Source organism: Haemaphysalis longicornis, unplaced genomic scaffold (genome assembly GCF_048455015.1).
Source record: "Haemaphysalis longicornis isolate Haplotype H1 unplaced genomic scaffold, Haemaphysalis longicornis Haplotype H1 scaffold_1, whole genome shotgun sequence".
Taxonomy (NCBI): Eukaryota; Metazoa; Arthropoda; class Arachnida; order Ixodida; family Ixodidae; genus Haemaphysalis; species Haemaphysalis longicornis.
This window is the reverse complement of record NW_027526203.1, coordinates 234,278,415-234,293,628: the sequence shown is the minus strand read 5'-3', so window position 1 is coordinate 234,293,628 and position 15,214 is coordinate 234,278,415. Positions and strand designations below refer to the sequence as shown.

Sequence of the window (15,214 nt, the reverse complement as noted above, 5' to 3'; positions counted from 1 at the left end):
CTACAAATAGTAAAACCAGAGAGAAGTGAAATGCACTTAACCACACCATTTATTACTTCAAAGGGATATTCTTGATGAGGTTAAATGACTGCCAGATGCACGAACGGCGGTTCGCTGAGTTGTATTGGTGTAGCTCAAGAGTGGAAACTTTTTTATAAAATTAAAGTAAGCTCCAGCCCGGTGTTAGACGATCTGACTTCTCTGTCTCTGCGCGGCGGACGGAGGCGACGAGATTTGCGGCAGAGGCGGAAGAGGCGGAAGAGGCGGAGAAGGAGGAGGAGGAGGAAGAAGAAATACTTCTGTTCAGATTTCTGAACGGCCCAGAGTGCAGCCCAGGGAGTGATTCCTTCTTCTGTGGGGCCCATATGCAGTCCGCACGGCCTGTGTTCTGTCCACCCGCTGAAGCTGGGTAGGCAGAGAGGGCCTGGACAGCAGCATCTCCTATTGCTCTTGTTGGGTAGTTGACGGAAAGAAAGGAGCGTGCTCAGGGCTAACGTCGCACACCCCAATTACGGGGCGGAGTGTTCCTACTTCTGAGCAAAATTTACATTCAGTGTCGTAGCGATTCGGATGCATTAAGTGAAGACACGTAGCCTGTGGGAAGGAGCCCGGATTGTATGAGCCGTAGGGTAGTTTGTTGTTCTCTGGAAAAATCAGAGTAAGGTGTAGGTACGGTCGGTCTCAGAAGGCCATAATGCTGGGTTATCTGCCTGAACGTGACAAGAGTGACTGTCCTCGTGCAGCTCCATAGCACGGGAGGTAAAAGCGCAGGCTTCTTGGGTGGGCGTATTCGTTGCCCTCAATTTAAGCGTGAGGGTGTGTCCAGATGAGCTGAATGGAACCGTTTGGGGAGTGGTTTTTTCGCACGCGCAGTGCAAGTCGGGACACCCAACCCGACTGGTAATTCCAGTAGGCATGCTGGGAATCGGTGACTACCCTCCGAACCCCTGGTTGAGTGAGAACCAAGGTGATGGCTGCCTCTTCTGCTGCCGTCATTTGTTGGGTCCTAAGCGAGGTACACGCAAGGAGGTTGGTTTTGGAGGTAGCCACCATGATTGCGTATTGCTGCCCTCGATGTTTGGAGGCGTCTGTGTAGATAACTGCATGATCCCCACCGAGGGTGGTGGTTAGCGCTTGAGCCCGCGCTTTTCGGTGACCCTCGTCATGTGAGGGGTTCATATTTCTAAGCAAAGGGAGCATCTTTAGTTTTAGTCGCCAAGAGTCTGGGAGTACGTCAAGCCGAGTGACATTCTGGGCTGCCAAGCCAATCTGGTGAGGCATGAGGTTACCCACCGCAGTTCTGAGTCGGACCTTCTGGTTAGAAAGATGGCCTTCTATCATCTCTTCCACCGTGTTGTGGAGCCCCGTGCTAAGCAGCCTCTGTGTGGACGCACTTATGAGAAGACCAATGGCCTGCTCGGCCGCCTTTCTAATCATTATATAAAGCATCTCTATGTCCTCCTTGTCGAGAAGAAGAGAGGGGGTTGACGTAAGTGACTCTCAAGAGGACAAAAGCTTCAATTAATCGAAAGGTACCGGATTCCTTAGGGCCTCCCTCCTTGGTGGCAGCTCGCCTGATCATGTGTATGATTTGATTAATGCTGTTTTTGAGGCGCTGCAAGGAGACGTCACTCTTGGTGTTAGTCTGGAGATGTCGGCCCGCGATCTTGATACTGGGGCTTGGAGTGATGGCCTGACAATCAAGGAGTATTTGAATGTATTCTTTGATTTGGCGTGAGGGCGGACGACAAGGAGCTGTGATTTTTTTACGTGAACGCTGGAGGCCTACTAGAAGTGAGATGCCATGCATTGTTTTGAGCTTCCTTTAATTTTTGTAACTCTTAGCACGTGAGCAAGGTTCTCACAGGGCCACTAGACGGGCGTGAGTGGTCGGGTGACGCTTTCACGTGGCATTCAGCGAGAACGCAAGGGGTGAAACCGTAGATGTGCTTTTTGAGTACACTACCTGTCGTCCCCGTCTTCGCGTGGGCTCGTAGCTAAATCGGTAAGACAACGGGCTCTCGCTTTATTAGTCTACTAGTTCCAGGTTCGATTCCCGGCGGTGCCAGGAAATTCTTTTATTTGTTCTCTGGAGTTTTCTGGTGACACCAACGGTCGCGAAAGAACCCTTGGGGGGGTAGAGGTAAAAAGCTTTGCTTTAAAAAAAGGTGCTGCCCTTACATGAGCGATTCTGTTTCCCCATGTGCAAGAAAGGCGTCTTTGTGTGTTATTGTCACTACCAGTACCCCTGAATTCAAGACACGTGCTTACCAATCATCTGTTCAATAAGCGTCCAGGCCATACGATCTCCTTTGGCTGAGAAAGCCACAAACCCCTGGAACAGAAAATAGTGAAGCAGGCACGTTATTTAAGACAAGGATGCACATCTACACTTGACGTGCCAGTAACATATGACAGGTTTCTGGGGGGATAGCGCCATGCTCTGCCTCTTACGTAACAAACTGAACAGGCTCCCCTAATTTCACTTAATTAAATTTCCGCAGTAGTGCAAAAAGGCGATAATCACTTGAACTGGTGGTTTTTATAAACAACCAGGCCTCTGGGAGCTTTTTTTCCCTACTATTAAAACAGTGGCACATATACAACAGCAGAATGTCCGTGTATCGAGATTTTGATCCACGTTTGATATCACCAGCTGGTTAAAATATGTCTGCCGGCCTGCAACATAAGCCGCGCCTCGGAGCGAGCATCCGGTATAGCATGGGGCATCAAATGCACCAGTTTTTTTTTAAATGTGTTTACACGAAAAACAACAAAAAGAAAAGGCGAATCACATTGTTTTAAAATATTACGCAAAAAGTAAGTAAAACCAAATAAGCAAAAAAAGCACCAAAATGTAGATATTGCTCTATACTTTTTTTGCCCAGCCTTTCACAACCAAACGTGTCATCAATGCAAAGGAAGTGAGTTCCGGGGTCAGTTTTTGAGGACAGCACAGTGAACAAGTTCCGTTTTTTACAGATACAAATAACAACAGATATATCAGGGAAAACTGTTAAGGTGCGCACTTAATCCCTTGGCAAGAAACTGCAGCCCTCGACCTTGCCTTGGAAGCAGAAACAGTAATAAAGCACATGACACATGCAGAAAGGCAGGCCGGTACCTCACAGTGTCCCATTCGTCCAGCGGTCATCTTTTCTGCTTGTTCTGCAGTTTTGCCTCTTTCAGATCTGATTTTTTTCCAAGGCGCACTTGTACTGACTTCCCATTACTGGCTACATTACTTCTACTTCTACTCGTTCCGGAGGGGAGTACTGCTGTGGACGAATGAAAGAGCGTCTACCCAAAAAAGTCCGATCTCATGCTCCGCGCGTCAAATTTCTCTTTCACTTTGTAACAGCATAATCTGTTATAAGATTCCGCAATGTAGCACACGGAATGATGGCCGGGGGTCAGGCAGTACGATGACATACTGATTGTAATGCACACATCTGGTACAGCTATCGCAAAAGGAATTGCAGTGGTCAGAGCAATAATGCAGTGACTGAGTGTTAACTAAAGCTTACTTTTAACAAAAGTGTGGCTGACACATTCGATAAGGCAACAGCTACCAAGTTATTCAGGGTGACCAAATAATCTAATTCATTGGTAGTATTTATGTGCCTGTTGTAGGATTTTTCTGTTTTGTTACAAATATAAAAAAATGTGCGCCATTGATATTAAAAAGCTGGTATTTGAACGCGCCAGTACGCAGGCCTAAATTTAAGGCTTCAAGGTTAGCGTGATGGGCGATTCCATAGCGACGATTGCGATTTCAACAAAAAAGAAAAGGGCAGAAAATATATCCCACCGTCATATCTCTTGGCTGTGGCTTTATGAATAGTCGCTAGGACAACCCAAAGTCTGGGTGAGAAAGTAGGTGGTAAATAGTCGCCACTTCATCTGTTTTTCTAATGCCTCGTAATTTTTTAAAGTTTGCTTTGCAAGTGCGTCACTGCCCTTGGGGAACAGCAGTATTTTGAATTTTTGGTTGTATTTTGATTTGGCTATCGTTTTAAACTACTAAATGTTTTTTCTAATTTCAGTGAAAATTCAACTCGTCGAACCGGAACTGAACCGGAATGAAATGATTTTGCCTGAACCAGAACCGCAACTGAACCGGTATTGGTTTCGGTTCGACACACTGATTATATATATATATATATATATATATATATATATATATATAGACTGAAAAGATAAAAACTCACACAGAGCGCGAAAAAAATAAGGTTAGTAGAGACAGAGACAAACGAGAAAGACTTAGAAAATAAAAATAAGTTTACTGACGTTTCAGGGAGAGGAGTCCTCTCCCTGAAACGTCAGTAAACTTATTTTTATTTTCTAAGTCTTTCTCGTTTGTCTCTGTCTCTACTAACCTTATATATATATATATATATATATATATAGAGAGAGAGAGAGAGAGAGAGAGAGAGAGAGAGATGCATGTGTCAGATGGCGGTACATCTGATAGCCAAAGGTGTCTTTTGGATCAAGATATGGTTCAACATTTCCAGAGTTGTAAAGGAGTCATAGGTACAGTTCCAACACTGCCTTGTTTTTCATGTCTGCAGCCTGCAATATAGCAGCTCCAATTTTGTTGCTCCTAGGATTACTCTAGTTGATTACAGTGCAAACAAAGGTCGAAAGCGTGAAGCCGATTTAAAGGGACCATAAAGAAAAATAGGACTTTGTTCAATTTGAAAGAACTAGCCTTTGGAAAATCACTCAGCTTCATTTCAAAGTGTTTTCTAAACAAAAAAAAAAAAAATCAAGAAATAAAACACTCAAAGTTTGCACTGCAGGGATGTAATATGATAGCAATGATGTGTTTGGGCCAGCAAAACACCTAGTTCTCAGTGCGTGAACTGCACATTAGAATTCAAGTGATATGATCCAACGGAACTAGAGGCCCCACTACAATTGGCCAGTCCCGTTTCTAGAGAGGTGGCTTTGGTTAGTGGCCACCAATCGCAGAAACAAGATTCTGTGATGTAACAGAAAAATTGTTGGAAAGTATCCAGGGAGTTGCCAACTGCTGCATATGTCTTCTTTATTACCACGATTATTTCTTTCTTTGAAATTTGCAGTAAAACTGGCATCATTGCTGTTGGGACAGGCCAGTCATTGTACTGAACCAAACTTGTATTTCTCTACATGGCCCCTTTACGAAAGACGGTGATCAACTGGCTAATGCGTTGTACTGCAGTTGCGACAGCAATATTTCTGCAAGGTACAAACAACAACCAAAACGGTGCCGGTTATAACTCGAGACGGACTAAAAAAGGACACATACACTTGACGTAAAGACTGTGCACTGACAAATGTTTATTAAAAATAAAGTGACAATATATATATATATATATATATATATATATATACATATATATAGCGAATCAGAATAGGAAATGAGGGGCTCGTTGAAAATAACACAGAAATAAGGGTTGGCAGTCGAGAAAACCTCGGAAAGCAAAGGGGAGGATGTGGTAGATCATTGAAACAGATTAAGAATTTGGAAAGAAAGAAAGAAAGTGAAGAAAAAATGCCCGCCAGGTGGGATCCGAACCCACGACCTCCAGAATACCGGTCTGGTGCGATAACCACTATATATATATATATACATATACATACATACAAGAAAAGCAAAAAAAATACTATTAAGAAAGGAAAGACAGGGGAACAGAGGTTTGCCGCCTCATTCAGACTGCTACCACAGAGGAGCCACCTCGACAGAGATAAGCAGGCCGTTCACAACCTTTCAAGTGTCCAGTTGCCACTAAAAGTCTATCACATCCTAGCGGAAGGACCAAAGTTCGCGATTCACCCGCAGCCAAAACCACTCAATTTCCTAGCCATGGTGCATACGGTTGCCAACTGCACAGCCAGAAGATGGCAAGGAAGCCTGTGTGGCTGAAGGGGTTGAGTGTGTGATTGGTTGGAAGCCATTGACAAAGGCTCCAGGCTTACTCTGAAACAGATAGTTGAATGCCTCCATAGCAATGGCCTCAGGCTTGTGAAGTCTGACAAAACTGGGAATTTCGCTGTCCTGAAAGAGTCCCAGTACCAAGAAAAGGTGGGAGCAGCCATCTCCAAGAATCTCTAGCAAGAACCAGAAGTTAACAAAAAGTGCCTGAAAAAGATGCGGCCTTCAACGGAAAAACTGCAATGAAATGTGACTGGATCGCCTGGCTAAGGATATTAGGAAAACTCCTGAGGTTAGCCGCCAACCTTCCTTCACGTTGGAGGTGCATAAGGAAGGGGCACCTTCAGGACAATTGTGGAAGACAGGGGGGCACTTGGCAAAACGTAGCGACGGCCTCCCTGCAGAGACACTTGAAAAAGTTGCCTCCAAACGACTCTTTCCTGATGCGGAATTCGAATGAACTAGTGGACTTTCTGATGGACAGCACTGGCATAAAGTGGCTTTCAACTGACGTGCAGGACTTGTTTTACAGTGTTCCCCAAGATAAGGCATTGTTAGCTGTGGAGCACAGCATTGATACCTACGGGGATGTGAAGTTCCAAAATGAAGTCGGCATAACCTCTGCTGACTTCATGAGTCTTGTAAAAATTTACATGCAGTCCTTGTACATTGTACATTAGGGGTCGGTCTATTCGCAAAAAGATGGTGTACCAATGGATTCGTGCATTGCACCTGTACTTTGTGATTAGTATCTCGCTGGTGGTGATAGGATGTTGGAAGAGTCACTGAAGGAGTATAACAGGTTTTGAAATGCCTTTGATACGTGGATGACTTTTTAGTTTGCCTTCCGTCTAGCAGCAAATAGCATTACAGGAGACATTTTGGAACTTTTTAGAGCTGCTCACCACGGTCTTGAGTTCACGTTTGAAATGCCTATAGACAACCAGTTGCAGTTCTTGGATCTGAGCCTCATGAAATATGATGGAAACACGTGCTGGTGTTACCGCACTAGGTCTCAGAAAGGATTCTTCCTTACCACTCAGCACACTCTAAAAGTAGCATGGTATTACGTATGCGTGCCTTTCGCAAGCAGTTACAAAATCCTGTTATCCCTGCCTCGACGAAAGCCTTTGCAACCAAGTTTGCCAGTTAAAGAGAAGCGAGTACCACGATTATTTTCTAATCTCTGTGTCAGAAAAAGTGTTGAAGAAAATTGTGAATAGAAAAGACGATGGAAAGGAAAGAGCGAGGCTTAAGAGGCAACCCGCTGTCTTGAAATATGTTCATGGAATCTCACACCGGTTAAAAAAAGTCAGGGGGAAAACATGACGTTCCTGTGGTATTTACGGCACCATTAAAACTTGGTAGCTTGTGCAAGGCTGTAGAGGCAAAAACAGAAAGCGGTGCATCCAATACAACGTGAAAGGTCAGGGTGTTGTTCATAAGATCCTACTGGATTGCGGTAGCTATATATCGATGAAAGGCTGAAAGAGCATAGATATGTGTGCCAGCAAGGAACTGTTGCAGAGAACTTAGCCGCGCACTGTAAAAGCAGCGCACTAAAGACGGTTAATTACATCTGACAGCCCCCGGTGAGTTTGCTTCAGGAACTGCAGTCAGCATCCAAAATATCATCTGCAGCCCCCAGTGCACACTGTTCCAGTGCACACGCAGGTGGATGGTATTGCTGTAGGGAGAAGTGGGAGGAGACACTGACCGAAACACCGAGGAACTGGGTGGCGTTCATGGCGGACCAAATCTCGTCGGCGATCTTGCGGTTGGTGTAGGTGAAGTCCTCGATGCTCATGGAGTACTCGCGCAGCGTGTTGATGGTCTTGTTGAGCGCCAGCGCAATGGCCCAGATGGCGTCATAGGCCAGGGGGGCCTCCTGGTGACCCTCGGGCTTGTAGCCCTGCAGGCCCCCGTTCTGCTCCGCTAGTGCACGCTCGTACCGCTCCAGGAACTGCTGCGAGCTCTGTGGAAACAACCCGCCTCGCGTGACTCCCTCGGTCGGCGTCCAATGCCACCTACACAGTGCTTCGACCCATTTCGAACTACAGTCTGAGCGGTTGTGTTCCAGTGTTGTTACCAAAGCGATCTTTTAATTCACAAGAAAACGGAAACAGGGCCATCTTTCTAGTCTGGCCTCCACACCGAAAATTTTCTAGGACTTTTTTTTTTCCCCTGAGCTGTGCAACAGTGAAACGGGCAATGGTTAATTGAAATCAAGCAACATGTGAGGTGGCTTGGTAACGAATCCCCAGGTTGTGCTATTGCTTTAGAGAAAAGAAGGTCATATAATCTGGGTTCCACGTTGTCGAGAATGCACCACAGGAAGTCTCATACTCCCCACCACGCCTTCGAACACTTGGACAAACATTTGGTTGAAGTGAGTCTTTCTTCTGCAGGTACTGTGACTTGGGTGTGTTCATTTTTACTGCAAATTTTCACACCAATAAGTATATTAAATCCTGTCTTCATATAAACATGACACTATGGTATGGGTGGTGCTAAGTGGCCGTAAGACAAGCTCAGAATACAATACAAAGTCTATTATGCCCCTGGTTACAGCAAGTAGAGAGGCCTTTTATGGTAAGAACCAGCAGGAACTAAGGAATTTTTAAAGGAGCCTAATAAACTCAACAGCACTTTGCACCACCCGCAAGTGTATCCAAATAGTTATTATCCAAATAGTTAGCATCACCTCCCCCACACAACCACCTTTTTCAAGGCTGCTTGCAAAGTTAGGTTAGGGCATTGCAAACAAACATCACCACAGAGTTGGGTGCTCTGCTAAGCATTACATTTTTAGCAACTTATGTAGCACTACCGCAGTAGGGAGCTGTTTGAGTTAGCGCAGTGGGTAGCAGCATATCATAATACGCTGCTACCTGCTGTCATGCAGAGTTAGGAGTAGGCACATACAACTATATTGAAAGCAAAATTTTACCCATAAAAAGAACAATCCGATGCACCAAAAATGAAATTTCCAATGCTGACAATGACTTGGACATATGGAATGTATTGTGATCAATTATATGTGAGGTGCATGATTGTGAGCACTGTGTGTGGTGGGGATTTGTGTACACAGCTGCTGAGCTCAGATACACACGAGAATTCCACGCTTGTTTCAGACTCCAATGGCAGTGAGATGTCACTAAGAAGGAGCATATTTTCCATTTGAGGCAATCGCCCACGAGAGTATGTGCCATCGGTGTCTGCTTTGCTTACGAGCAATAATGCCTCCAAGTGTTCATCTGGAAACACACTCAAACGTGGCACTCTCATGCTACTTCACCACACACCACCAACTGCTGGCTCTGTGCACTGCATCAGAGACAGGACCTTCGACACGCGTTCTTTGAATGTCTTCACATCACCACTGCCGTGGCCAAGTAAGCTGTGCTTAAAGAACTGAAGGTCCATGGATGAAAACTTGACAGCAGGTTGAGGTACAGTTTTATATGACCTTAAACTATGGATGTCCATGTGTGTTTAAATGTGTCGTCGGGCATGGCAATCTTAGTCCTAGTCTCCCCTGCCAGAAACCAGGCCCACAAGAGAGAAGTATCCGCATCATCATCAAAGGAGAAGAGAGTGGCGCACCATTCCTGAGATGGTCTCCTGGTTTCCCTGGTTGAGCATGAGTGCCTCGGTGGTGAAGTGCCCCTCGAGGGCCTCCTTCATCTGCTCGGTGGTGCAGTTGTGGCCCTTGTCCTGGACCGTGTACCAGCCGTCCTCGTACCAGCCAATAAGCAGCCACACGTACTGCTTGCCATACACGTTCTGCTTGTATGCCTGCACCACACGGGGAGGAGGGCTGGTGAGCAGCAAGCGTTACGGACACCACTCGCTTGACCTTGCGGCTCAAGACCTCCCCGAAACCAAAACGCATGAGCGAGGGACCACTCAAAGGACAGATTCTGTAGATAATAAATAGGATCCCTTCTTTGCCACACACAGCAGGTGTCCAGTTCAGGGAGGCTTCCAATCATTTTTTCCCCCAAAGTTCTAAAACACAATGAGAAACACTCCAGCAGCAGCACGCTGTAGAAAGAGCAGCTCACAATCTAGACATTACATGGACACCAGGCTCACAAGAATGAATGCAATACCATAAAACCTTTCATTTTTGTTTTGCAAATGCAAATCTTTGCAAATTTTGAGAATGCAATTTTTGTTTTTCATATTTTGGGGGTTTAACGTGCCAAAGCTACACGTGGGCTAGGAGGCATGCCATAGTGGAGGGCCCCAGATTAATTTTGAGCGCCTGGGGATCTTTTAACATGCGCTGAAACCTCAACACATGGGTGTTTTCGCTTTCAGCTGTAAAGCGGCTACCGTGGTCAGGATTGAGCCTGTGTCCAGGCTCATCAGCACAACGCCTTAGGCACTGTGCCACCGCGGTGGGTGAATTTTGAGAATTAAGTAGTAGAGTAGAAACTTTATTAACAGAAAGGAGGCACAAGCATTTAAGAAAATTCTCACTATTGAAGCCCACCACAGAACTCGAGTATAACAGACCCACCTGAAACCAGGCTACAAAAACTTATCTTCATAGCTTGTTGCACAGTTTTTTTTCTCAAAACAAGGAACAAAACAAAACAACAAAAAAGGAAACCCCGGAAGGTAAATCTACAAATGAAAAACTTCTCAGGGGCTGCCCCTTTAAGAAAACGTGGACAGCAAAACAAAATGCTGGGAAGCCTGGCATGTGAGCCATTCACAAAAGGACCAACTGGGCATGCCCAGTTTTTCACTCGCTTGCCTGAACAGCCAATCCAAACCTGGCATCCGACTTGCAAAATTTGCAAAATGTAGTATGTAGCTGCAAATATGCACCCCGCCACACCTGGTGCCCGGCCAAACCATTACCCGTTGGAGAAAGTTCCCCAGGCTGTTGGTGCAGCGCAATCCGGATCTGAGCAACGCTTTTGCCTCGCACACCACCTGGCAGCCATTTGCTTCACCTGTGCCAATGCCACCTCAGAGCATGCAGCGAGGGTTTTCGGCAGTTCACAGGAACAGTATTGTCGAGGTATCCCCACACAAACTCTGATTCATGGCGAAGCGATACCACGTCAATGAGCACGATGCCAACTTTGAGGCTATGCAAGAAATCACGCTCGTACAGACAGCTGCTTCCTAGCTTTTTTTTTTTAGCAGCATCACAATTTAAGAACAGTGAGAGTAATGGCCTGGTAGCAGTTTGTGCAATTGTTTCTACAAAAAGTGTTTGACTAACATTCAAATTTGTCTAATGAGCTAAAACTTGATGACAACACTTTTAAAGGAGCCATGAAGAGAAAACACAAGTTTGGTTCATTCAAAAGATTGCCTCGTTAGAATCATACTGACACCACTTTTAACGTAAACTTCGCTCAAATAAGCTACATAATTAGGAAAAAAGGGAATGGCCATGCGACCTACCAGCTCATTTCCCGCAACAGAACCTATGATGTCATTCGAGCCAGCTCTGTGATTGGCGGAGGCCGGCAGAAGCAGACGCAAATTAGGTAGAGCTTACAAACTAGCCGAACGAGCGATTTGCGCTTAAAGGCCAACTGCACTCAAAATTTCGACCGCGCGAAATCACTGTTCCTGCATAGTATACTAACTGAAAAGACCGCGATGTACGAAGTATGACGCCTAAAATGTGTGTAATTACGCCGCAAGTGACCAGCAAAAATCGACGATTTTGAAAACGAAACTGGTCAAAACGCGGCCATTACGGGCAGGCGGAAGTGACGTATCAGCCATCGGCGCGAGCGGCCAGACCGCCAGACAGCCTGGCCTGACGGCGCGAGCTGTGCAGATTGGCCGACGCGGCCCGCTCGGCCAGCCAGCAGGAGAGTGTGAGCGCGCGCGTGCGGGGGTGTGGGAGGCGCGCGGAAAAGCGAGCGCTTGTCCTGCAAGCACGACACTATTCGTGCGCTCCGACAGCAGCACACCGCATAAGCATGATGTCGCGACGACACTCTAAAAGGAGAGAACCGTACGGTTAACAAAGCCTGTTCGGAGCCATGAAGGCCAGGCGTACCGGCCGGCGCGAAATACGAGTTTCCTGGATTCTCCCCCTGCGAGGCAGGCCGATCGGCCTGGACGGCTGGCATGTCACTTCCGCTAAATGGCTGTTTGCGCGACACGCCGGCAGGTGCTTTGTCGTCTGCAAGGGCGTTATTTTGAGTGGCTGAAACTGAATAACCACGCACTGCACAGAGCTACCGGTCGCGTCGCTGTAGTTCTCATGGTACGTACTACACATTTCAAAGGCATTTAGCCAGGGTGAAATTTGAGTGCAGTTGGCCTTTAAATTTAGGGCACATTCTTTACAAAGCAATAAGAATGATGTGACAAACAGTGGAAGTTACGAAAGCACATGTAAACAGAGAAGTACTGATGCGTACTGCTGTTCGTACTGCGCACAGCATGCTTGGTTTAGCTGCACAGCACTACGGGGCTTGGGGTTGTCTCATACGACACTGGCCGATTGACGCAAGCAACGGTGTCTTACGTGACCACATTTGTCGAGCGAGCACTGTTTCAGGGGACGAATATTTTCCCCCAGAACAAAAACAAGCCAGGTTTAAATACGGGCAAAAACAAACCAAACGCTTGCCACGGTATGGTGGCGCCATCTAGGTTCGGGTAACGTAAAGAAACGCGGGAACAAACCAACAACGCTGTACAGGGTGGAGACACCCTTTGAACGGTCCCGTGCCGCCGCAATTGGGCCAACGTGCTCAACGCGTTGTTCTTTTCATTTCCCACGAGACCTAGCAACGTGGAACAGACAATATGATACAAACTTCTTCAGTAAACCGCGTTGCGGCAATAATTTTAGCGCGGTTTTGACACAATGACTTGCTTCGGCGGCGAGCGAGCGACCCAAAATGGCGGCGCCAGCGTATACGTGTCTCTACCCTGTACGGCGGATGCGAGAATGAAGGTACTCTAGGCTGCAGAGCGGTCGGTTCCTGTGATGTCATTGCAGACCCCGAAAACAAACGATTTAGCGGGAAAATCAAAATTTTAACCTAAATTGTTTAATTTCTCAGTGAATAAAGCATCGTTTGTATCCAGACAAGCGCTGGGGGCACTATAAAACACGAAATCTTTCTAATAAAACCAACTTGCATTTTCTCTTCATGGCTCCTTTAAACGCCAATATTTTAAATCCCAATTTTAGGTTGCAGGTTCTAACACAGGAAATCAAGTGCTTACAAGTTTCACTGGTTGTTCTGCAACAGAGCTACTGTTCTGATTTCACTCATCAAGCACAACGCAGCAAAATGAGAAATCACATAACAGGGACCAAACAATACTATGAACAGGCTATTGTTGCTTATTGTATATCACTTTCCTCTATGTGCTTTTCTTATTGATATGTGTCTTGACATGTTCACTAGGAGGAGTGATAGGATCAAGCCAGGGTGTTTAATTCTGCACTCCTGCTTTCCACAGTGTTGCGTGGAGTAGAATGACATTTTTTTTTCAGATCAATTAATAGAACTCATGCACATATAAAAAACAAGCCTACTGCCCACATTGAAGTCAAGGCCCAAAAGCTAGTCGAAAAATGCTAGTTTGTAATCCTTAGTTAACTGGTAGTTATTCTGTCATTTCGTTGTCTGCAGGGATCCAGCAAATAATATCAAACAAAACTACACATCACACCCAGTCACCTGGTTGGTGCGTTCAAGGTGTCCGTGGCTAACAACGTTATAAATCAGCTGCAAAACCTGCCACCTGAACAGCCAGTTTCACAGATGCACACTGGGCAAGACAAACTGGATGGCAAACAACACAGGCCTTCAAAACTAAAGTTGAACATACCTCGCAAAACACCCGTCGGGCTGCGGCAACGTAGAACATACCAACAATGATCCTTGCGTCTTGACGCTGAAGAATAATCGGAAGAAGAAAGGTCTCGCTATGAGCCTTGCAAGAAGTGATGGCACAAGAGACTTTCACAAGTGGAAGCAGCGCGAGACTTACCACAAGATTCTTGACTGCATCAGTGGGATCGGTCAGAAAGCTTTGCCTGGTAACAATCTCAATGTGCGCTTCTTTACAACGTGCTTCAAGGTCTTCACCTGTCTGCAAAGGTGGCAAAACGAGATAGGAGTGCCCTTGACAAAAAATAAATTAAAAGAGTTAAAGGAGACTCACAATCAAGTCGAGCCGGAATGACCTGCCCCCCCCTCCCTTTTTTTTTTTTTTGTACAGCAAAGATATGCACACTTACAGATGTGAAAACTTCCTCGGCTTCTTGAATAATTGCTATTCTTGACCATGCGAACTTCTGAAACAACTTGATGCGTGTGGGATTGTGAATGGTGGCTGATGGATGCGTTCTGAAGAACGTCGGGAAACGTTTCCTATTTGACAGTGCAGGTGAACTAGACCCATACGATATCTGAAAGGAAAAAAAAAAAAAAAAAAAAAAATAAAGCCGTTCCACTCAATGTGAAAGCTGTCAGAAGTGCAGAGCAGTGATTCGCCATAATGGGCTGCAACGTTGTTATTCGCTCACTGCTGTCACCCAATGCATTTCAAATTTCCCGCCTTCGCAGTACTCGCGCGCCCCCTGCCTGAAACTGTGCCAGTGGGAGTTCTGTTCTTTTTGTGCTTGCTTTAATTTCGTATGCTGGAGCTGCTTTGCGGCATTTCGAACACGCCATTTGTTTCTTGTGCGGCCACTTTTTTCGCTTACTATCGTAACAACCAACCCAACGAGCGTTCGTAACTAAATGAACGTGGGGGCTGCCGGTTATATACACAGATTTCGCCTGAAATGTACCTGCAGTTTTCTTTGCGCTAAACAACAGGGAGATGTATGACAAGCGTCAGTGGTTCACGAGGTTTGAATGGTTATGACTATTTAAACTGCATGGTTTTCGAAGCCTCAGCGTGACCCCCTGACGACGGTACATGAGGCTCTACTTGGGTCCGTATCTCGCTGTGCCGCCTGGTTCAGGCAGTCGCATCGACTGCTAACGAGCTACGATGACAAGGCGAGCCCATAAAGTGCTCTGTACTTAAAAAAATGCTCACATTATACATGACAAGTGCATCACTATCATTTAGAGACACTGCCACTGACAGCCCAGGGTGTCTCAACTAAAGCCCAATTTGAGCAAAGGAAACCAACATGTTTCAGGAGACATATAGCACTGAGCAAAGGATGAGGACACTGCTCATAGTTTCATTTCTCGACTATCCGTACTTGTGCTTTCTTCAATGCTATATGCCATGAACAGGCCCAAACCATGGCTCATTTATAACATA

At 46.0% G+C, this 15,214-nt stretch overlaps 1 protein-coding gene across 4 annotated transcripts in view; it reads right to left on the bottom strand.

The window, feature by feature from the left end:
* Window positions 1-15,214, bottom strand: part of Gaba-b-r1 (gamma-aminobutyric acid type B receptor subunit 1) — a 78,005-nt gene that overhangs the window by 60,809 nt on the left and 1,982 nt on the right. For 2 of the 4 annotated variants that reach the window (XM_077674431.1, XM_077674450.1), the window contains exons 3-8: window positions 14,172-14,342; window positions 13,922-14,023; window positions 13,760-13,825; window positions 9,530-9,721; window positions 7,641-7,898; window positions 2,272-2,335 (exon numbers count right to left, since the gene is read on the bottom strand). In XM_077674431.1, coding sequence (XP_077530557.1) covers window positions 2,272-2,335; window positions 7,641-7,898; window positions 9,530-9,721; window positions 13,760-13,825; window positions 13,922-14,023; window positions 14,172-14,342 — 853 coding nt within the window. The remainder of the gene's footprint in view (window positions 1-2,271; window positions 2,336-7,640; window positions 7,899-9,529; window positions 9,722-13,759; window positions 13,826-13,921; window positions 14,024-14,171; window positions 14,343-15,214) is intronic. The other 2 variants (XM_077674423.1, XM_077674441.1) reach the window with 1 other exon arrangement.